Raw genomic sequence first — 25,314 nt, 5'->3', positions numbered from 1 at the left:
GCAGATGAGGGAGGCAATTTACCGTGAAGTACTTAAGTGCTTCAGCGCTGAGAGCTTGTATCAGATGGTGAAGGCAAAACGATAAATATACAAAAATGTTTTTTCACTCACATTTTCAGATGAAGCAGGAAATGGAGTGCTACACTGATTGAGGTGAATGGCATTTTTATACAAGAATCACAACAGAATATACAGTCAAGTTGAACAGATACTGCCCTGTACTGATAGCATGATTAATGTACCAGCTAAAGTCACGTTGCTCTAGTGCCTGTAGATGTGGATTTATGTGGTATTATGTAAATGTAAGAATGTGTATTTGTGTGTGTGCATCAGTGAATGTCTGAATAATTTACTCACAACCCACAAGTAGACATGAGGAAACTGTACATTTCATCATCTGCTGTATGTACAAGTAAATGTGTGAGCACATTTATGTATAATAACACTGAGTGGGTGTTCTCTGTAGCCCATTTCTTCTCTGATACATCTCTGCTACAGGTATACCTTGTGACATCTGCACTGTGACAGAAGTGAGAAAGAAGCCCATTTCCACTTGTCAATCAAGCAAAGCCAGGGGCTCCCGAGAAGCTGCTCGCTCATTGAAAATGCGAATCCTCTCTGGTGGTATTTGTGCGAAAAATGCTTGTGAAAGAGTGGAGATCAGTGAGTGTCTATCTGAGTGAAAGAGATAGAGTCATGGAATTTTATTGTTGTATTTTATACAAAACATTTTAATGAGTCCTGACAATATTGTCAAAAGAATTACTGAATTTAATTAAAGAACCTGAACTGAATTGAGTGAGGGGAAAGCAAGAGAGGAGAAAAGTATGTGTTCGTTATTGTTTCTCAGTATGTTTTGAAAACTATTAGGAATACATGTAAAAAACACATTGACATTATTTTAGTCTGCAAAAAGGGATGATTAAATGTGATTTCCAGTTGGACTTTGAACTATGCTTTGACAAACCATATCACAACAAATATCACAGTAAAGATAGACGAAAAAGATTATTATGTGAAGAGCACGCCAGCACAGGTGCCTTGAAATTCGCCGTGTGGATCTACATGTCAGGATCTATCAACACAACGTTGCCTATAAAGTCTTTCCTGAATAATTTATGTGCCAAGATGCTCGTTATTGTTTCTCAGTATGTTTTGTTTGAACTGAAGCTTTTGTAAATACAGAAAGGCAACCATTTGATTCCTCAAAGCTGTGATTCAGTTGATAAAGAGTATCCTGCTGATTCAATTCCCATTTGTTGTGACTCAGAACAGTTAATATAACGGTAATGGTGTTTACTCCAGGGATAGCATCCACGCAAACTATCTACTTCTACTTCTTGTTGTTGCAGAACTCTTTCTTTCTCTTTTCTCTATGGTCAATCATGGTGAAAAAAAGTACATGTAGTACCACAAAGTACTGATGACTGCGTCCACCAAACAAACTCACACAGTTACACAGAGACAATGACTGATGGTGCCAAAACCTCTATCTAATTTGGCTTCCTCTCCCACTTCTCTGTGTGATACTCATCCTCTGGAGGATTCTTAGTAAGTGACAGTTCAATACCTCCCTCTGTATGCACTTAAACACACATATGCACGCACACACACACACACACACACACACACACACACACACACACACACACACACACACACACACACACACAAACTACTACCCCCTACGTCCTTTGCCCTGAGGAAGCAGGAAGACCTCTGCTGAGTGTGGTACACTTTTCCATCTGGAGAGAGGCAATGATTATTAGCCTGCAAGATGGAAAAACACATACACACAAGCACACACACACTCACATTCACGCCATAGGTCTCAAAAAGTTCTGTTTTCGCTACTCACCATCACTCACTATAAACCACTGAGTTGTGTGTCCAATCATAGTTGTGTTAATATGGTAATACCCCATTGCAGTTTAATGCTTCCTAAAACGTCTGTAACAAGCCTTAAACTCAAATTTGTTACTTGTGTCCCACAAGTTGTCACATAGAGTATCTGTCTTCACATCCCTGAAGCTCTGACATTTAGGCCTCTAGCAGTACTGCTAAATCTTATTGGCAGGTGCAAACAACTGTTGACAAACAGCAGCGTTATCAATTAAGACAGAGGTAAGAGATTGAGAAGATGTTACTAATTAAAAATAATGACCTGCAGGGGTTGTCCATGTAGCAATCACTTAAGCTAGCCCTTAATCACAGCTTAACATAATGTTATTTCAGATCAGTAAAGTTTCAGTTTACTATTTAGATCCATCAGCCTCTGGACACCATGAAATTTGCCTGCCAAATCAAATTTACCTGAGCATACACCCTTATCTGAGGGGATCAAAGGGTCCAATATCTTCTTAAAAATATTGACCTTTACATTGTCACATCGTTTTATTTAAATTTGAATTCCAGTAATTCCAATAATTACAGTTAAATTTGTCATAGACTGGATGTACACATCCAATGTGGCATTACAGTAATGTACAGTTTTATCAGGAGTAGGGCTGCTGCGAGTAGCTGATGTAATCAATTACATTGACGCTGAAAATATGTTGACATCAATATTTTTAAGACACATGGTTTTTCATTGTCTTTCTTCAAGATCACTAAGTAATTGCTACATCATGACTACAGCACAGCGGTGCGGGCGTGTTTATTTGTGCTTTAGAACGTAACCGCCGTGAAACAATCAGAAAATAACGTTTTAATTCTCCAATTCACCGGCTTTCTCCTACTGGCGCTCCCTCTCCTTATTCATTCTCTATGTCGCTCGACCACAGCGCCCTCTCCCTCTCTCTCTCAGACAAATGAACGCTTCGTGGTATGCTATTTTTCAGCACAGACTGCAAGCCAGACACAGACATCAAGCTGGGTACACAAAATAAATCAAGCCAGGACACAACTGGGAGAGTATCATAGTTTTGACCGGTCTGATTACCGGATTGGCCACCGCGTGAAAACCTACAGTTTTGCACTTTAACATGTAAACCTTTGTTTACATTTTGTTTTGTGCTGCATTAAACAATGACATACTTTTTTTCCAAATGAAATGAACTCAAACTAAATGTCTGTTAGATTTTTTTGGAGAAAAATTAATCGTTTAGATTAATCGATTAATCGGTAAAATAGTCGATAGATTAATAAATAGAAAAATAGTCGTTAGCGGCAGCCTGAATCAGGAGATTGTTTATCACCTCAGTGAAAACACTCCTCTCTTGGTATTATCAGCTCTATTTCACCACTCTCCAGCTAGCAGCCCTTACTTTCCTCCTACTATTACACCTGCATGTTCTTTCTGCCTTTCTTTATATTATCTATCTATCTATCTATCTATCTATCTATCTATCTATCTATCTATCTATCTATCTTTCTATCTATCATGATGGAGCACTGGGGCTGAGATTTAAATGTTGGGTAAGAGACAAACAAGTGACACTAATAGGACAGGGGTGGAAAGGTAAGTAGGTAAGATGACAGCAGGAGAGGTAGATAGCAGCATTTGTAGGCAAGTAAATGGGAAGAGTGAGAGCAGATAAAGTAGATGTGACAGGGATTCAATAAGTCAGGTTGTTGAACACTGGATGAGGGTAAATGAGACTGAGACAAGACTAGCAACAAGGTCGAGGGGAGAAGAATGAATTGAAAATTTAACAATGAAAGTTTAGTCATGGAAGGAAGGGGAACGTCAACATTCTTCCCTCCAGATAAATTCAACCTTTTAGTTTAGCACATATTATTGTTCATGCTGTGAGGTAGTCTGACAAAGGAACAGCAAGAGTCAATCCTCTTTTCTCTGCAGTAGAAATTATTTATGTGGCATTTGGCATTCCCCATAATAGAAAATAATAAAACAACAAATATCTCACAACATAATTGTAGTAGAACAATGATAAGCACCATTACATTTATGATTGAGAAACTTAAACTTATTAAACTTACAGTAACCATAACCACATGAAATGCATCCCTTAATTTACATCTCTCTGACTTAAAGACATTTGTTCCTGTAGACAAAATTGAACATAGTGACTTTGTAATTACAACTGTATGTCATATCTAGTTATCTTGTCATACAACCTGATGGACATCAGACAAACTAACAGACGAATACAGCTTTTATTAAATGCTCAGTATGAGCACTAATATGTAAACTACCAGGAAAAAGGTGACACCATCCACCCAGAATGGTGACCAACTATTCTTAATAAGATCAAAGATAACTTAATGAGGGAAAAGAGGTTCAGAGAAAACTTCACTGCAAATTGTCCTCCTGACTCTGTAACGGCATAACTATTATGCTGTTATTCTGTCATTCCTGTCTTCACAAATGTAGTGTAATACTTAAGTAGAAATCTGATGAAATGACAAAGTACTGCTTTTACAATGTATTCAAAAAATCCAAGTACATGCAAAAGCTACTAATTTACAGTATCAGTACTCAAAATGTGTTACTTTACACCCTTGATACCAGTGTTATTTTTTGGTATGTCATACTTGCCAACATGCCAATGTTTGCCAAATGAACATAACATTGGGCCTCTGATGTATTACATATGTAAAATCCTCAGAATACAGAACAGTATAGACAGAGTATCTTTCCCATCTTTTTCTATCATACAGCTCAATTGTAACCAAAATCATACCAGTTAGATGCATGGACCTATGTACAATGTTATATCTTGCTTTCCACAGCAGTCCAATACAGAAAGTGGTTCAACAAACTGATTGTGCTTTTGTTTGTGCCTTTGTGGTTTGAGGTTTTTGGGAGTACACTTCATCAGACTAAACTACAGCTGTAAAAATACGCAGGCAAAACAAACAGTGAGTAGTTCTTTATTAAACTGTCCAGAATCAATCAACATTAAAAACTAAATAAAATTTTTGGTGCAGGTCTAAATATCTGGTGTTAAGCTTCAAGTTTCTCAAGAAGTACATTTGGCAAGAGTTTTTAGCGTTTCCATCTTCTGTCCGATGAAGCAGAGAAGTGTGACAAAGAACCATGACAAGAGAACATACCTGCAGTCCCTCTGGCATGCACCTGTCTGATACTGACTGAGAGGACAGAATTAAAGAAAAGAGAATGAAGGCAAATAGTGAAGAAGACGGGGGAAAAAATTACAGAGAAAAGAGGGATGAAGAGAGAGAAATGAAGGGACACATCTATTTAAGATAAACATTGTGGTATTCTCATTTCATGCTTATCATTGTTGGATGCCAGTACTGAATTGCTCTTTTGCATAATGTCGCTGCATTAAAGCAGCTGAAGCGATTCAGACCCTCACATTAAGTTTTCCATCTGAATCTCTCAGCAGAAAAGAGATCGTTTGTGTTTTATTTGCGTTTGACAACAACATTAACTGTCTACCAGGGTAATTTAGATCATATCTAAAACGAAGGATATAAACAAAATCAAATCTGATACCCGGTGCCTATCATTAAGCCTTTTAGGAGCACACATGTACAAAGGAGAGCACCAACACTTAGGGGTCATTACATAGTGTGACCACCTCTTGTCACAAACTCCAAAGAACAATTCTGTGATTTTAGTTGGTAGTGGTGCACACACTGGCACCTTCAAATGCACATCAAAATATAATTTTTACCCTAATGCAGTCTCTACTGGGTTAGTTTTAAATAGAGTTGTCCACAACTGCTTGTAGGATGTATTAGGTCTTTCCTTTGCTGTTGACTATATATAATACCTGTGTCGCTAGCAGCAATGATATCTCAAGGGGAGATAAGCATCCAGATTGCTTTTCTCAATGTATGTGCAGTAGTGGCATTATGATGTTCTTAGTTTAACATTGATGTTATTGATTTCTAAAATACCTTTGTGTGCACCAGTATGCTAAAGCAGGAATTAGAGTGTGTCCTGAAAAAAACAACACTGTCCTTGGAAGCAGCTGTGTAATTATATTTGGGGTGCTATATGTACTTTGGGTCTCCTGAGTTTTCTGCTCTGTGTAGAAGGTGACTTGTATTCTCGTTGTGGCCCATTAGGAAACTGTCTGCTGCTTTTAAATGGTAATGATATTATTGGTCGTTACTGAAGCTCACCCAACTCTACCTGCTGAGAATGTATTCCTCCTCCTACTAATGTATTCATCCTGCTAGATCCCTTTCCAAATTTCAGTGCACTGTGACTGGATTTCACTTGCAACTCTGGTCGCCAAATTTGCAGAAGTTAGTTGGTCAAGCCCCTGTGCGTAATATTTATCCAGTTAAAGAATAAACGTTCATAGTATAAACTAAGTAGTAATGTAATATTTTTTATGAAACTTCAGAGCCAATTACCACTCGAATCAGGGAAAAGGCAGTTGTTTCCCATTGACCTTTTGAAGTCAGTGCACAGCAACTGCGAAGCCTGGCTCATAAAACTGCAGCCGCCTTGACCTTATGAGATTGTTGTTTCCTAAAAAAGAATGATCAGATATAAAACCACAGTTGACGGCAATCAATAACAATGTGTTTTAGGAAACGATTTTTAAGGAGAAAGTGAATTGGCCAGCCATCTCTGGCAGATTTGAGAGCCGTGGGGCCCTGACAGGAAAAGCACAGGTTAATGGAGAAATAACTTGGACATTAATCTAGCGCCAGGCCATGAAGTGCTCTAAAAGTAATTAATAAAATGTTAAAATCAATCCTAAAACAAACAGCCCAAAGGTGTACAGTAGGGATGCCAAAAGCAGATTAATATGCTTTACATGGGCTTATAGTCTTAGTAGTCAAGGCAGATGTTGAGATTCAGGTAGGGCAGGTTTGGTTATTAGCAGAAATATCAAATATATTCATGAATATTAATAAAATTATTAATACTATCAAAATTATTAGGGGGGACCTGGTCCCTGCCAGCGGCGGCCCTGGCCTGTCTGTCACGCCTGTGAGCTTGCTGGAGCTCTGTTAAGTGACCGGTCTCATAGACAAGCAGTTTTTATTTCCCTGTTGATGGATGGTTTAAATATCACAACACAAATGTTCATTATAAAATAAATGAACCTGAGCTTATCTGCCTTGTTCCCTTGTAGGGTGTTTTGACAGCGATTCAAGTCTCTCCTGCACCAAAACAGCAGAGAGAAGTTCGTCAAACTGCCGCGACAGCAAGCTAGCGCCTGCGGGGGTCGCTAGCTAGCCAGCCAGCCAGTCATACTCACAGACCCCGCTGTGAGCTGGCTGCAGCAGGGAGAGACTAAACTGACTCGCTGAGTGAGCGACACAGCCACGGCAGCTCACGTTTTTGATCCCATGTGTTGCATCTACTGGAACTAAGTTAATGTGAAATCCCGAAGCAAAAACTCACAGCGTGGTCTGTAAGTATGATTGGCAGGCTAGCCGGCTGGCAAAGCTAGCATAGCGGTCAGTAACCAGCACGTTCTAGAACCTTTTTGCCCCCGGATTGGAGGTCCTGTCTAGAACCCTAGATTTGCGGAAACTCTTGCGAGATTAACAATTTGAGTAGGTTTAGGAATGTGCACAATGAAGAAACAACCCATACAAATCTCGCGAGAGTTTCGCAAATCCAGGGTTACCATCTAGACACGACCCTGATTGGACAGTTTGACTTCCTCTGATTGGATGGTTAGTGGCCAACGTGCTGATACAGGGTCAAAATTCGTGCTTGTAACTCGCAGCTTGTAACTTCAGTGTCACATACACATATAGGGAATTTGTGTGTCCATCTTTCAGACCTTGTGAAACCTCACTGTTGAAAATATTCCTGCACAAAGTTTAATTACACATACACAAACTATTTCTACAGCTAGAAAAAGTTTTTTTACATATGTGCAAATTATATCTGTGTGCACAAAACTTTTTCACACATCCACTAAATGTTTCTACAGCTGCAAAACTTTATTACAAACTTAAATTTGTGAGAACATTTTTTTTTTTTTTTTTTACAAATTCACACATTCAGATGCATGCACACAAAAGGTGATACACAAATGCAGGCTGTGAAATTAATTGTCAACATAATTTCACAAGCTCAAAATATTAATAACCCCTTATTTGCTTCCATAATAAACAAGATGACCACATGACTCAGCATTTAAATTTGTCTGAACCAATGATATGAATTGATAAGAAAATCTACAGTACTAGACATTTAACTAAAAAGATGACATGTGAGTGAGGTTGCTGGGCTTGGCAGGAAGTGTTGAATTCTTTACAATGGAAAATAATGCAATGTCTACATATGATGTGCCTCAGGGAAAAATAAGATTGGCCCACAAATTGAAACCTGCTGCACTCCAGAGGTTATAAGGGCTATGGTGGAGTCATTGTTGCCAGTGGAGATGAAATTCTTGCCAGAAAGAATGAAAACCATTGAAAAGCAGTGTCAAATGTGACAATCCACTGCTGGTTTATCAGTATACCACTGTCAACTGTGTCAAAAGCTGCTCTCAAAGTTAGGATTCACAGGACACGATGCTTGCACTCACTGGAGGTGATGCAGAAGACAAAAACCAGCACATTTGCATATAATGCTGAAGACAATTATAATAATATTTGATCATTATGTCTATTTATTTATTGTTTGTTGTATTTGTTTGATCACATCTGTTTTAAATTTCCTTGGTAGTGTTTAAAAAAATAATTCACTTTTGGCCACAGCCCAGTCTACGATGCATCAGTGTGATTTGATGTCCTGCAGGGTTTAGAGACACAACTTGAACAGACAGCAGCGGAAGAAAATGGTCACCTTCATGCAGGAACCTCTGTTTACGTCGGAGAGGAGGATGATCCATCTGCACATTCCCACATTTCATACAAAAGGTAACATGGTGGTCTCTCTCTCTCTCTCTCTCTCTCTCTCTCTCTCTCTCTCTCTCTCTGGTAATACCTGAAGCCACCAGTCCCTGTCAGTCCAGTGATCAGTGGAGAAATAGAGAAAACACACACACACACACGCACACACACACACGCACACACGCACACACACACACGCACACACGCACACAGAAATCTATAAATGCTAGATTAGCTTTAGTGCTTGCCGATCTAATCTTCTGAGTCAACAGAGCAATGCAGACATGGCTCAGTGTCAGAAGCCCCTATAATGAACAGTCGCTTATTTCACCTCAATACTGCAGAGTAAACCAAAAGCCTCATTCTTCAGCACTCTGTGTGGCTTCACTAGACTTTTGATTCATTAATTCAGTCCAGGATCAAGTTGAGAAACTTTTAGTGAAACTTTCACAGACTAAAAGATATTCAGAGGCTTGAGTAAAGAATATTGTACTTTTATTCATTACATGTATACCTTTAGAAAAGGCCCACTTTACTAAACTAATCCTAAACATGCCAATATTAGCTTATGTGAGACAAGCACAAGCCGTAAAGCAAGGATTTTGATGAGATAATCTCCCTCTGGCAAAGAAGGCAGAGTTTGGATCAGTCTAGTTCAGACTAGCTTGGTCTGAAAGCTCCTGGCTATTGAGTTTTTGACGTCGCTTGTGTTTGCAGACTGTCCTAAAAACCAGGCATCAGTGCTCAGCTGAGCACTGGATGGAACCAGTGAGGTGAAATAGTGGAGTTTGTCCCTCCGTTTTTTAAATGAGCCCCTGTTGAGAAGTACACAATGTACAGCTACAAAAACCGAATGCCTGCCTGCAGTATTGTGTATGAAAACAAAATGCCAAACTCCCCTGACATAAATTCTGCATTAGCCGTTGAGAACCTCCATGTTGCCGTAGCAACGTAGACCTAGTGTAATTACCATCTTGCGAGTCGCTGTAATAAAGCTAGAACCACAGCCCAGTGGCCCCGGGGCCCCTGGTAATGGCTTTTATGGCAATCATTATTGCCAGACCGCTACACCAGGAAATACATACAAGGATACGCTTAGCCTCAAAGCCCAAAGTCCATGTCATCAGACAGAAGAGCTTCAAAGCCACAGTTCAAAGAGAGGGTGCAACACAGGTTTCAGATCAACAGATCTCTATTCAAAGATGTCTACATTTACATAAATAAAAATATCTACATTCATATATAAACACAGAGCTCCCTTTTATAGGGTTTCCTAATTCTAGGTTTGGCAACAGGTTTGAGGAGGGCCAGGAGTAAACACTGGATGACACCTGACTGCTTTCTACTCATGAAATGAATGATAATCTCAGCATACTAAAAATACCAGGGCTTCCCACAACATACTACAGTGGAGGCGAGCTACCTCACCTAAAATAAAGACCGCCTCTGCTGATGTCAAAAGAAAATAGTACACTTTTATAAACCCAATATTTAACTCTAGGGAAAACTAACAGACATGACTTGTATCAGTAGCTCCATGTTGTTTTGTTTGCATACCATCTCCACTAAACAGTTCCTGGGAGAAACCCTGAATAGTGATGATACTAAAATAATAAAATGTATAGGAAAAAAAGAATAGTCTCGAGCTCAGGTTTAAAAAAGCTAAATGTGGCTGTGTTGCCAGTCGAGATCCCATAATCAAGCCTTGTTCATGACATCAACACATTGCACCAAAATCTGTGAAAAAAATGACATTTTTTTCTGAAAGGAGTAAGGGAAATGAAAACTAAGACTTATTTCTTTCTGCTTACAAAAAAGCTGTAATCCAATGTGAACTCTCTAATGGAAACTGTTTTGTCTGAGGCATGACTGAGCATCTCTGAAATGTTTCTGTTCGTGTCTCTCTCTCCACTTCTGCTCCTTTTCTCTTCTGTCTAAGTGAGGATAAATTAGCAGAAGGAATTCAGAGCGAGGCTGCTTTGAGGAGGGTTTAAAAAAGCTTTGATCAGGACCCATGCCAGTAATCTGACAAATCCATAAGGGGAGCAACTCAAATCATGTTCTTTTATAACAGGCTATATATTGCTTTGGCAAGTCATGCCATGTGTTTATGAATATGTGTTTTCTCCATCGTGCCCTGGTAATAATGAACACAACTGTCAATAATTAATTATCTTAGTAATTTAGAAATCTTAGAACACTAGATACCTTCTGGTCATTTATGATTTGGTTTATATGTTCAAGTTTCTCTGTGTGTGCACAGTATGTGTGCATGTGTGTGTGTGGCATCCAAACAGTAGATAAGAAACCCACTGAGACACTAGTTTTTAATCCTGCATTCCAGGTAGAGCGGATTTAACTGTTTCTTTCACTTTGGCACGAAAATGTGCACCAACAAGTGATTTCACTTCTATATCCCTGCCACTCAGAATTAATGCACTGGCCTGGAGGGCAAGGAGCACAAAGTGTAGACAAAGCTAACTTAAGGACAATAGCACACTTCAATCCCTGTGATATAATGAAAAAGAGCTTCTCAATTTAATTCATTAGCCCCTCACAGTGTTCTCTTACAGTTCACTTCCACAAATAATCCAAAAGCCTTGCAGAGAGAAAGGATTATAGAGCTGTCATACCTCTCCCTTTCTTAAATCACATGGACAGAAAAGAGATGGGGATGAATGGATCTGCAGATTGGTAAAATTAAACAGACAGAAAGAAGAGGCAATAAATAATATTAAATTAAATCTAGAATTTTGATGCAATCTGATCACATATTTTCAGACAACCATGCATGTGTTCTTTTCTGCATGGTATTTACAAGACTACAAGAAAAATGATGAGCTCTTGGTGGTGTAGGATGTGGTATTTCATCTACAAAAATCTGCCAGCTGTTTTTTTCTATTTTTAGTAATTTAACTAGACAAAGGCAGACAGTGCAGTCAAACTCACTAATAGTTCAGTGGAACTTGGCGAGCTGTAGCCCAGAGAGTCAACTACAGTCAAACTGCAGCGATGGTGATGAGCGTTTTTAAGGTCAGAATACGCCTTCCACCAGGCAGTCCACGTTTCCACACACATAAATCACACTGCATACACACAGATAATGTCTGTCAGGTCAACTGTGGTCATTACCTCAGCAAGGTGAGCTGAGGAATCATTGCCACAGCAACAAAAGTTTGCCAAGCGACCTTATCAGACCCTGTTCTCTTTCTTTCCTTTACCCTCCCTTTTCCTTTTCATGGCCAAAGTTCATTTTGCCCTTTCTATTCCCCCACCCGAAAAGTTCACCATCCACATCATCTCTCTGAATGGTATCAAGGGAGAAGATCTCCTTAGTTAGGCATCAACAAGAATTGGTTTGTTTGATTGTCTGTGTGTGTGTGTGTGTGTGAGAGAGAGAGAGAGAGAGAGAGAGAGAGAGAGAGAGAGAAAAAGAAAGATAAAATGTACCACTTTCATTTGTAACACCTAACACCCTTAGACATCTCAAAATTACCTTGCCAACTCAACCCTCTCACACTTAAAGCTCCATCTGTAACACACTTGCTTTCCTCCTCTGTCTCACATACACACACAAACACAATCACATACAAGTGTTTTCATCCTCCCTAAACATGCTTTGTCTCCTCAGCACGTTCTCCCACTATCTAACACCTCCCACCGCGTTCACTGCTTAAGCAAACTCATGATACTTCGGGCTGTTTCCAAGCTACTGTTGCTACGGATGTCAGTCAATACCCTACACACACACACACACACACACACACCATCACTGCCATCAAATAACCAGCTTATTTGTACTACCGGTCTGCCACTGAAACGTGTGTTAAGCAGATTAAAATGTTGAGGACTTAGCTGTGTTGGCATGCCAGCAGCCCAGCCTCAGGTTTGTTATGACTCAGCCCCACTGAAAATGAAATGAAAGTGTCCGTGGCATGACAGTTACTGAGAGAGACCAATTACTACTACTACTACTACTATTACTCTCAAATGAAAGAAAAATAACTTTTTGGCATACTGGCTTCTCGTTTTGCTGCTGGTACTCCCTGGTTTATTTGGTGCTGTGGTTACAGGGCGATGTGGGGATTGATGTGTTCACATTTCCACACATCTGTCTCTGTCCGTCTTCCACCCACTACCCTTTCTCTAAATGGTTCTCTCATCTTTCCGCTTCCCTTTGCTACTTAATTTCTCATTAATTAGTATGATGTGTTACGATAGGCTAATGATTTACAAATAGGCCGCGGGAACTATTCACCCACGCTGTTGACTGTATACTATGAAGCATGCTTCTATGAAAAGAATGTGCATGAATTCAAAAATAACTTGTACTGAATAAAATGCAAAACATAGTTGTTATAATTATTATTAGTACAGTTTATTAGTACAGGGGATGACGTTAGGGATGTCCCGATCAAGTTTCTTTGGCTCTGTTCCCGATCCAAGCCCTTTAATATTGGCTATTTGCAAATAGTGAGTCAGATCCAATACTACATAAAGGAGCAGGAGGTGTAGTCTTCTGACTTTGGCACAGCTTATTTTTCATGAGCTTGAGCTTGAAGTGGATCATCTTAAATTATTGATATGATATGAATGAAAGTTTAACTGGGAGGTTCCGACTCCTGAAATTGACGTGGCGCGATCGTCTAGAGAGAAGACTTGTCAGCCTGTTGGAGTTGTTGGAACTTCAGAAACATTCAGTCTACTCATAATTGCACAGCAGCGTTACAGAGTGGTCCTTCCCTCACAAATAATTTGTACAGACACACAAATCCGACAACAGCCAAGTTTAATTCTGACCTGTTATCAAGTTAATTAGGGACAGCTGACATGACATGTCGCTGTCTGCGTTTGTCATTTTAACCTGTGAAAGCGATTGTCAGAGCTGACTAAAAATGACAAGCTGCTTAGCTGAATGTTTTCTGAATTGCTAATCTTTGCCAAAGAGAGAAAATCGGAGCTGAGCAAACCTGAATGTCAAAATTCAGAGTCACTTAGACCAGTGTGACCAAATAATTTTTCACATTCTCACACTAATTTTCACTCACATATACGAGCAAAGCTTGCACTGTAGGCTGTCGTAAAGGAGAGCAGCGCTGCAACACTAGCAGATTAAGGTGGACAACACAGTAGAGTACAGTAAAGAATGAAATTGATCAGCTTTATTTTAGCCAATACCGATCATTTAAAATATGCCCGATACCGATCCTTAGGATTGGCTTGGGACATCTCTAGATGATGTCCAGTCATCATGAGGCAAGATCATGAGAGGCAAGTTACTTTATTGTACAATGCATCTGTGGGTAAACTTTTATTTAGATGGATAAAACGTTAGCTGGAGATGGATTCTATGAAACTTTGCAGCCACATAATGAAATGTTGTTTATATAAGAAGGAGAATATCTTATCTGTCTAAGTAACAAAGTCGGACTGCAGGATGGAGAATAATGTATCATTCTCCCTAAATAAGAAGGCATAAATTCATACTATTTGTGCAGAAGTGATTATGGTTTAGTGCATGGACACATATCTGCTCACAGGAAGTGAGAAATAAAAACTTACAGTAATAACTAAGTACAAACTGATTCCTACACCTCAGTGAACAAAAACACCTATTAACACCTATATAATGAAGTTAATTTCTTTATTTAAAGCCCTTAAACACAGTGCTATTTTTCAGTCTAAATACCCACAAAGTCTCATGCAGTTGACTTATCAAACACACTCATACTACACCTCATGTTTCTTACATTTTGAGTTTTTTCATATCATAGATGCAAACAGTGACAGATTCTGTAGTCTGCAGTTGTCTGACAGAGAGTGAGCTGTCACCTTGCTGCATACTTTCCAATCATGTGCACTGAGTCTCGTGAGAGCCAGAGTTGTGAGTTAGATAGCAGTGTGTATTGTTGTCTGCCACAGTGTCATTTTTGATACTACTAATGGGAGTCTCCAAAGTCAGAAGTGTTCAATGGAGGCTGATCATCAATGGGATTTTCATTGTGAACTATTTTACCACAATGCAAGTAAAAAATGCTGCTTGCAGGCCCAGTGAAAATGGAAGTGAGTTTGGCCTAAAAAAAAAACAACAAAACAAAATCAATGTTTTTTGGAAAACAGAAAACTTGAACAGAAACAACACAAAGTTTTACTGAGACAATAATAGTGTTAGTAGGATTCAAGCAAATGCCATTACCAGACCATCTGTATACTTTTCTTTCTTCACACTTAGTTTTAGCACTACCTTGCAGTGGCTAGCCACATCACCCACGTATGTCAGTAAACTAGCTATTGTTAGTCTCCCTTTATAATAAATCTGAGATCTAACACAATGTCATGTTCATGTTAGAAAAATAATTGTGTGCTCAATGGTCTCTTAATTCTTAGTCTTTCACAGTAGGAGCCAGAAGGGGGCACAAGAAGCCCCATGTCAGCATAGCAGCAAAATTGTGTTAAGCCCTGTGGGCCTATTTTTCATCCTCATATCATACTGCAAAGGATGCACTGTCATATTCTTCATGCAGCCAAAGACACAACCTGGAGAACTCTAAGTGATGAGGCTGCTGGGAAAGTTGGGACAGTACCACTCTTCAATTTCAATTTTGGAGCAGGTGAGATAAATGGTAAATGGAGTATACTGGTATAGAGTCTTTCTAGTCTTCCGACCACCCAAAGATGAAGATGCAGCCAAAGCGTGGTTTGGCAGTTAAAAGAAATACATTATGCAGAGTAGATACTGGTGGGGAAAGCAAGTAATGTGCATGTTCTGTCCTCATTGAGTACCTCTATATGAGAACATCTTTAAGTGTTGCTTGAGGAGTAAGACAGAGGGAGTTATTATTATGCAGTGATTATTGTTAATCATTATGAAATATTTTATTAGTCTTCTTTTTACAGTAATATACGCACTGTAATCTTCAATCTTCAATGTAATTATAGCAGTTTTCAATTCCAATGCAAACTTTAGAAAGTTTATTTATATTTCATAGTGGTGTTTTTCATAATTCATTTAATATTGTCGATGTTCGGGTCTGTGTCTTGTGACTTGTTTGTCAGTCAAATCTTTTGGTGTAACAAGTTCAATAACTGGCTTATCCTTTGCTAAAGTATTGTGATTTTACTTACTCTGGAAGTGGGTGAACTTTTTATAGCGCTGAGGCATGAGACTATACAAAACAAGTCGCCAGGGACGGCACTGGGCTGTGCAACAAACATTTCCTGGGTGACACACACGTTAAAAAGCCATTCTTTCACTCATAAGGCCCAATTATATTTTTAAAAGCCTCTCACAGCTGTAACAAGATGTCTTTTTCTGTCCACTGTAAACACAACATCGGAGCTACTGTACAGCGTCGCTCGTTGCACACTCACGGTTCACCCTGCTAGTTGGCTAATTTCCTTGATACTTGACTGTTAGCTGTATCTATCAATACAGATTGCAGGAAACTGAACTGATGCAAATGGCTTATTCTGAACGTATGAACAAAAAAGGAAACTAACAATTAGCACTAAAACTATTATTCAGTCCTGACAGCTACAGCCCTATTTCTAAACCTCTCTTGTACAGTAATTCTTACAAATTAAGATGGAAAGAGTCTTTGAACATTTATTGTTTCTCTGTATCTTCATAACAAAAAAGAAAGCAGACAGTGTCTCACTCTACTGCCCGCACACTGTCCACAATCACTCCAAAATCATACTGGTCACCAAAAAACCCTGCATACAAACGGATCAGTAGACAAGGCAGTCAACATGGAACAACATTTCATGCTGCAACACCTCAAGTGATCAAGGACTGCAAGAAACTGCCTGACCCCAGAAGCCTCCCAGGAGCATCTCTCCGCTCTGCTCCGCAGTGAATACGCAGCGAGTCTATTTTTGACGGAAGCCGCATCAAGCTGCACAGAGCAGATGAACCGGGCAGGAAGTCAGAAACAGAAACAGCATTTTCCAGGTGACAATGATGATTGGCTGTATCTGAGGTTGTATAGTATAATAGCTGTATGTTTCTTTATATTTCTGTATGTTTGTTTTTGGCACTACATGTAAGTACACTGAAACTAAGTAACTACTGAAACTTGAGTTAAATTCCTTGTTTGAGTGAGCATACTAATAAACTTGATTTTGAATATATGTCACTGCCATGATCAAATAGCTTAAATTCGAGCTTTGCGGTGGGAGAGATAGTTTCCAGGCATCCAACAGGGCTCTGAACCTATTATTATTTTGTGTTTTTCAGAACTAAAATGTGTTGAAAAGTTGTCACTTGGCTGATCATGCTACCAAGCAGCATAACACAGAAAACACTTAAGTGTGCAAGCCACTGCTCTTTGTTCTAAAATCATCCCTTTTAAAAACAACACAAATCACTGTACCATGCACCGTTTCCATAGGAACCGACAAAACTCTTTGCTTCTTTCCAACCTCTCCCTCATGAAGTAATATCACACTTGAGTTCATTATAATGAGAATTCAATACAAGCATTCACACATTTTCAGTTTTGTTTCCCCTGAGTACAGGAGATCCAAAAAGAACAAAAAGCATTTTCACTCACAAAATCAAACCAGCCCTTTTCTTGCAATGAAGCAGTGAAAAATCAGTAGTACTTAGTGCCCTTATTATTTAAGCATGCATATGTGTATTGTGCATGAAGAAAGATCAGAGGTCAGATGGAGAGCTTGTTATTTTTGTACTCTAATTACAATGTATAATGATATGATGAGATTTTAAGAGGGATGTGCAATGGCATTGAAAGAGTAACAAAGTGTCCAAACTATGCTAGAATGATTAAACCTGCAATAACTTGTTTTTTTGGTCAGTTGGGGGCAGTGGAAACAGGTTGTAAACACAACATTGACATATGTATCGTCACCTTTTAAGTTGATATGGCAAACTTGTTAGCTTGCTAATTTGTTAACAGTTGCTTATTTACACATCCAGCAGTTACAGAGCAACATTACCTTTCATTTAGAGTTGTGTTTCTGGCAAACTGATGAATGTAAGTCCATAATTTTCCTTTTAGCTCTGCTTTTGGTCTCTACAAACTCCAGAGGGATATATCTGGCTCGTATGCTGCTAAATGCTCTACTATGTCCACCAGCTAGTTGCTAATTGTGTCTTTCAGCCAGTTGCGGTGAGAGTGAACCAAAACAGTAAAGTTGCAGGCTGCACAGCTAAAAAATTAGCTGAAACTCGCTACAAAGCTCCATAAAGCTGAGGGGAGCTGCAGATTTGGTTAATAATTCTCTATAGGTTCACCACCACGAGCGACCCCTTTCATATTGTCACATACAGTAGTTCTCACATTGTCATTTGATACATTGTCATTACAAAAATACTGATTATAGCCGCTTCAAACATGTAACACAGATGTTGTGGGACATGATGGGAACACGACATTTTTAATGTTAAGTGGACACATTTAAGTGGTTAGATGAATGCAGAAGGAATATTGTTTAGTCACCCCACATATGTCATAGTGTACTTAATAATGCCTAGTCCCAAATCAGCATCATTAGCTAGTAGATACAGTATAGTAGTTCAGCTCAAATCATAATGAATAAGCAAATAAGGACTATTTTGTTATTGATACTGTCAATATTGTGTTGTACTGAAGCACAACCATTACCTCCCTTTACTCAGGCCTTTTAGCTTGGTAACTTCTCTATGACAGTTCAGCATTTTACCAGCTTATGGCTGTTTTACTTTTGCTTGAAGGCACATGTGTACAAGTTGCTGTGTTTCAGTTAAGAAGACTCTATGCAGTTTGGTGTAAGTTTTAATTGGGTATTTTTCTTTTTCTTAACATGAAAAGAGCACCAATGAGCCTAATCAGAGCGACTAAAGACCACTGAGGAAAGGGAACAAATGGGCTATGGGAGCTTTTGAAGTCATGTTCTGAAGCCAGGGGTGGTCCCACTGTGACATGAGATGAGGCTCATTACAGCCAAAAGCATCAGGGTGATGGTGTGAGCTGCAAGGCTTTGACACAACCATCGTACCTCAAATTGCCATATTCTCCAAGGGAGAGCCCTCATGACATACTGGTTAACACATTAAAATACACACACAGCCAAACACACAAACAGACATCAAATGCTTAGTTTAAACCGGAAAAACATAATCGTCTTGCTGTAAAAGGAACAGGGGATTTCTCTAGCTTTACTGAACAGAAGGCCTCCGTGATCCACAGATGGCTTGATGAACTGCGGGGCATTCATATGGCAATAAAGAAAGAAGCACAACACACAAAATGAGACACATACTTTATCACACACTTGATATCTACTCTCACAGACTCACACATACAGTCCAGCAAGTGGAAAATACCGTACGGTAGGTGTGTAAAGAGGTGGCAGACAAGTCATCGACCACTGAGCCCTCTACCATCGTGATTTAAAACTACTATGCCTACCAAACATGAAGCAAAGTGCTACACCTGTCTCAAACAAATAATTCCTAATCGTTATATAGTTTGTCGCCGTTATAATGCAAGGTGATTTGCCACCGTCACTGATCAATATCCGCTCACATCCGCTGTGCTGACTGCCTTTTCTGCAGTTACATCACTATGACCAGTATTTAAAATATTTTTTATAATCAGATGCTCTGCTCAATGAGGTAGCTTAAGCGTAGGCTACAGGGAGGAAAAGTAAGGAAAGACCCGGAGACTAGGCGAGGATAAACTGTGAATGGGCTCAAATGTGCAAAAAATAGAAATAGTATTTACTTTCCAACATACATACATATAAAAAGTATAAAAGAAACAACAACAACGATATCATCGTCCATCGTTTTGTTTTACTTTGGACATCGTCATATACCAATTCGGTAGACATCACCCATCCCTAGTTCAGGCAAAATATTAAGCAAAAACTTTGTATGTATCAAGTCTTTGTCATGCTCCTGCTATGTCTTCCAGTTGCATACAGCACTTACTTTGAGCCATTCACAAAAAATCCACATCAGACTCCAATGTATCGGCCAGACTAAAGGAAAAAGTTTGGAAGAACTTTGGATTGCACAAAAACAATAAGGGACATCTAAACAAAATAGTTGCAGTGTGCAAAACATGTCCAAACAAGTAAAACACATACTGGTGGCACCACCAAACTTGACATTCATTTTAGAAGGTGGCAGTAACAGTAAGGTTACCTTAGGGCAGCCGCGAGAGGTAGACATAATCAATAAATGCGCCGACATCAATATTTTAAACCGACGAATGATTTTTCATTGTCTTCAAAATCACTACGTCATTATTTGTGCTTTAGAACGGAACCGCTTTTTCGCTGATTTACTGGGTTTCTCGCTACTGGCGTTCCCTCTTGCTCCACCACAGTCTCTGACTGTCTCTTTTTCTCTCTCCAACAAATGAACACAAACCAAAGGAAGCTTCTTGGTATCCATGAACTCTGCCAGGATAGCGCCTGGTTTCAGAGACTGTAGAGCAGTGTGACCGGTAAGGGTGGGAATCTCTAGGCACCTCACGATTTGATTCTGATTCAGAGGGCTACGATGCGATGATAAAACGATTATCGATGCATCTTCTATACATGTTTTTTCTCACTGTGTGACTACTTGCTACTTTTAAAACATAGCGTATTTGTACCTATCCATAATTAAAATAAACAGATGAATTTACTTCCATTATCTTTTAGTTTAGTTAGACAACTTGCATTAGGGGTGTAAATGCAGAAAATATATTTTATTTTTATTTTGAAAAATATAAACATTCAACAGTGGCTTGTTGGCCATAATTCTTACTGTAAGAGTTAAGGCACTCAAATGCTGGCATATTGTCAATAAGATCAGTAATGCTCCATGTTTAATTTCTGATTATTGACTCTGCATCAAGACATAATCTTTCAAGAGAGAATTGCGATTGTAGGGAGGCAGGTAGGACAGGAAAGGCAGTTGGAGGAAAATGAATCGTTTAGATTAAATCGACTAATCGGTAAAATAGTCGATAGATTAATCGATAGAAAAATTGTTGTTAGTGGCAGCCTTAGGGTTACCTTCAAGAGCACTCAACCCAAGGCAAGTAACACCAACATTAAAGTTAGCAACAACTTCATGGGTCCCTACTCCTCCTAGGGTTAAAGGAAGAACTGGAGCAATAAGCTATAGTATTTCATTTGAAAGGTCATTAGATGGATGATACTGACCCTGGAACTGAAGTATACAATACCCAGTCTGCAGTATTTCAATGAAAAAGACATCTTTGGAGGCTGCTCTATGTATTACTGCCCATAGCCATTTTTCATTGCAGACATTTCAACATGTCATAAGCAGGAAAAGCACAGGTGTAATCAATAATATTAAGTGGCAACTGCACTAAATGCAAGTTAATTTTTCTGAGAGGAATCGAATCCCACCCCTACAGTAACATTCAGACTTCCACTCTGGATTTAAAGAAACCAACTTAAATCCAGTGTTGAATTCTCATGAAGTTCTTCTCCTCACTCTCTCTATCTGACTTGGCCTCTAATTCTTCTCGTCTTTCTCTCATTCAGCACCATCACCAAGGATAGAGTGCTGCAGGAATGAGTCCTAAAACCTGGAAATGAGTTAGCATTTTTGCACTTCTGGTTTCCTCGTCTCAAAGTCAATGGGTTTTTTGAATGGGTTTTTGGTTAGATGCCTGAAATGAGGTCTGTGGTTAACATAAGCTTAAGAGATTTTCACGTTTTGTTCTACAACATAAAATACGTTGGTAAAATACCCCACTCGTGAATTTTGAAGCTTTTACGCATCTTAAAAAAGGCAGTTGCTAACAGCTGGCTAAATGAGACTACAGAGGTTGTCGGGGACACTAAACTGAAGCTTAGTGGTAGGGACTTTGAAGTCATGCCACCTTGGTGTAGTTTGTTTATATGTAAATAGTAAATGGACTACATTTATATAGCGCTTTTTTAGTCTCCTGACCCCTCAAAGCGCTTTACAAGACATGCTAACATTCACCTATTCACACACTGATGGCAAAGGCTGCCATGCAAGGTGCCAACCTGTTCATCAGGAGAGGTAAGGGGTTCGGTGTCTTGCTCAAGGACACTTCGACACTCTCTCTGGGGATAAAACCAGGAACCTTCCTATTACTAGACAACAGCTCTACCTCCTGAGCCAAGCCATGCTTATAGCCTAACGATAGCTATTACTTCTGGCAATTGCATTTAAGCTTAAAAGTGGTGTTCATTTGTGAAGATTATCTTGCTGAACAAAACATGGAAGTATCAAACTTTTTTTTTGCCACAGAGCTTATTTTCTGCAATAATCCAAAATCCAATGGAAAAATCCCATTGGCTTTTTGTGGAGGGAACCAGGGCGATGTTAACTTCTGGGTTGGCCTAAAAAAATCTCTGCTGCACTCTATAGGATTCTCAAAGCGCCTGTGGAGTAATTCTCCATCTCTCAGTCACATTCTCTTCCAATTTCTATCCTTCACTCTCTGCCTCTCTCGTTCAGTCAGTCACACACAGGATCGCTCACTGACTCAGTAACAAACAGATGAACAAACACACACACACACCTGGCCATTACAAATGGCTAATGATTCAAAGTGTCTAATGATTTAGTATTAGGTAGTATCACTCTGTGGTTCATATCCAAGCAACACACATCCCAGAGCACCAAGCTTAGCTTCTCTTTGTGCACACAGACAGACACACACACACACACAAACTTAAATGCAGCTAGAGACAAAGACAGGAGCACAAACACTTCTGTAACTACTGTTATAAAATATACTGATTCCGTTTTTAAAAATCCACATATCTTTACATTTACATAGTCCCTAATCAGATATTTGACACAGTAAGTATTGCTTAAAAAAAAACATTTACTCTGAAATTTATTAAAAATAATATGTGTGCATTACAAAATAGCACTGGCTACTAGGACACAACTGAAAAAACAGAAATGGATCTCATATCTCCAGCCGTGCATATCTGTCTCCCACACATCTCCCAGCTCAGATATTGTTGCCAAATATACCCCCACAGATTGGCTAAGTGTGATAGTCCATGAACAGCAGCTACCAGCCAGCTTTAGTAATTCTGACCTTGATCCATAAACATCATTGAAGTTCTACATTTCAAAAATAGAGTGGATGGGACCCCAGATCCATCAGATCCACATCACAGTGAAGTTTCATCATTGCCACAATGACTATGGAGAAATGTTTCCCACTAGCCTGATAGATGCTCCCAAAAAACAAAGAGTATACATCAATTTTAAAGCACTACAAGCACCCCAGCATCTTGAAGCAGATGCAGGAGTCAAGCAAAAAGATGGGAATGGAGTGAAATAACAAAAGAGAAGAGTAACAGATAGCAAGACAGGGTCTGAGTGTATGTGTGCAACCAGTTTCCAAAATAGTCAGTAGTTCCTCTTTCACAATTCTCTCAATGACTCCCAATGCTTTTGATGGCAAATCTTAAAACATAATTTAACAAATACTAACAGTTGTACTGTGTCTTCAGGTGTATCATTCACAAGTTCCATAAGTGCAGTGTTTCTCTTCCAATCTTTCAGTTGTCCTCAAACTACTATTACAATTGTGATGTCGCACCATGCACAATAGCTTCACTGGAGAAAGTAGCCAAAGTCATTGAAAGCCTCCCTGCTGTCAGTTGTTGATATTCAATTAATGTTAATTAATTCAACTTAATGACCCCTTACCAGCAGGTAATGTTTATTTGATTATAATAATCCTCAAGAATTATTGTTGTCAGTCACTTGATGCCACTGAAACCAACTGGCACTAGCAAACAAATGTGCCCCCTTTTATTTACATGTGCATGTTTTATAATTTCTGTGACGGCAGAATTTTAGCTGATCCCCAAGCATCTATAAAGACGGTAATATCTAAGCTACTCAAACACTGTTCATTATGCATTGGATTATAAAGCCATAAAAGCGACAGTTGCCTTTCAAAAGATGAATAACTTGCAAATTGCACACATTTCTCCTTAGGGCCATCTCATCTTTGGTTCATACACCAGGTAGGTTATTTCATAGGTTGAATCACTATTGCATGCTACACATGTGCCTTCTTTTTATCCATTAAATATCCACTGTGTGCTGAGGGTTTCTGACAGACTGGCCCTTTGGTCAATTTACTCATTATGTACAGGGAGCACAGACATCATAATCACCAATAGTCTTTGGTAGATAATATGTTGTGGTGCTCCAGTAGGTGACTAGCATTGATTACCTAGCATTATCTCAAAAGAGAACATGTAGCAGCTTTAAATCTAAATGGTAATCTAATATGTTTATGTAGTAAAGTTACAATATAGAGTATATTTATAAAACAAACCCAAATATAAACATGATTTTCTGTTCTGACTATAGTACCTGGTTTCCAAGGTAACAGGTGATGGAAGACTGTGTAAAGCTAAAAACTGCACAATAGCAAAAACAGCATCTTAGTTTGGGTAATGCTAGACGCCTTTTATCACATTTTTAGATACTCGAGTGTTGGCAAGAGGCACCACGTGGTGAATAATCTACTTATTACTAAACTGGTAAATTAACCAACAAGTTAGTCTTGCAAATTCCTCTACCCCATTTATCTCCTAATCCCTCACTGCTGCTGAACTCCCTCCCAGGCCAGGTGCTATCATGACAGCAGCCTTTCCTGTCCCATTTCCCTCCCAGCACCCAGGTCATTGATTAATCTTTGGAGGAACATGTAGAGGAGCCCTGTGTATCCTCGAAACATCTTACCGGTGGCTGCTGAGAGTTGAGCACCCCCCTCTTGGTGGACCCCCCTCTGGAGCTGAGCCTCTTCCAAGACTCTGAGAAACGCCCCCTGGTGGTGGGACGCCCTGGCCCAGACGTCCCGGACGCAACAGATGAATCATCCCGGTTGGAGAACGGCCGCTCCCTGCGCAACTCCCTCCGCTCAGCCCACTTCTTGGAAGCCATTGGTGTTAAAAAAATTGGTCAAAGAGATGTGAGAAGCAGGGCAGACACGCTATGTCGTGGAGGCTGTTCTTTAATCAAACTAGTGCCACAAGTGGCATCTTCACTTCATTTTCAACTCTGTTGCCTTCTGAACTAGCCTGAGTCTCTGTGTTTCTCCTCTTTCTTTAAGTCTTCTTTTTCACTTCGAAAGATTGTGCAAGAGAAATTTCCGACTTCTTTCTCCCTGTTTCTTTTACTTTTCCCTCTCTTCTGATCTCTTGATCAAAAGGAGTGGGAAAACAGATCTTCACATGCTCGGCTGAACTCCTGTGCTCTTCTTTTCTTCACTGTAGCCTTCCTCTGGGAGGGATGAGAGTCAGAGAGGAGAGGTGGAGAAGCAGAAGGTGCTGTCTGCACCCTGTTGCATGTGCTGTTACTGTGGCTCGGCCGTTGATGCTGTTTTCCCTCCTCACAGGGAGAGAGAGAGCGAGAAACAGGGAAACAACGCAAGGGAAGAGAGAGGGAGGGAGGGAGAGTGGAGGAGGGGTTGGAGGTTGGAGGGTAAGATATTCAGATCCGGGTGAAACGACAGAGACGAAATAACAACGAGGAGCTAACAGAGAGGGCAGAGAACAGGAAAAAATAGCAAATGACAGTGA

General features: G+C 39.6%; 1 protein-coding gene and 1 long non-coding RNA gene across 12 annotated transcripts in view; both read right to left on the bottom strand.

Annotated features, from left to right (window-relative positions):
- Positions 1-25,314, bottom strand: part of trpm3 (transient receptor potential cation channel, subfamily M, member 3) — a 143,147-nt gene that overhangs the window by 112,148 nt on the left and 5,685 nt on the right. For 10 of the 11 annotated variants that reach the window (XM_044198016.1, XM_044198022.1, XM_044198018.1 and 7 more), the window contains exon 1: positions 24,476-24,690. The exons of the other annotated variant lie outside the window; for it this stretch is intronic. In XM_044198016.1, coding sequence (XP_044053951.1) covers positions 24,476-24,676 — 201 coding nt within the window. In that variant the 5' untranslated portion in view covers positions 24,677-24,690. Of the gene's footprint in view, positions 1-24,475; positions 24,691-25,314 lie in introns of those variants that run through there. 11 annotated transcript variants of the gene reach the window in all.
- On the bottom strand, positions 4,823-7,767 carry LOC122876989. The gene is made up of 4 exons (XR_006378174.1): positions 7,000-7,767; positions 6,298-6,415; positions 6,071-6,203; positions 4,823-5,055 (listed from the first exon to the last, which is right to left on the bottom strand). It is a non-coding gene; the product is annotated as an uncharacterized LOC122876989 (long non-coding RNA).

The sequence above is a fragment of the Siniperca chuatsi genome, linkage group LG5 (assembly GCF_020085105.1).
Source record: "Siniperca chuatsi isolate FFG_IHB_CAS linkage group LG5, ASM2008510v1, whole genome shotgun sequence".
Lineage (NCBI taxonomy): Eukaryota > Metazoa > Chordata > Actinopteri > Centrarchiformes > Sinipercidae > Siniperca > Siniperca chuatsi.
This window is presented reverse-complemented; position numbering and strand designations above follow the sequence as displayed.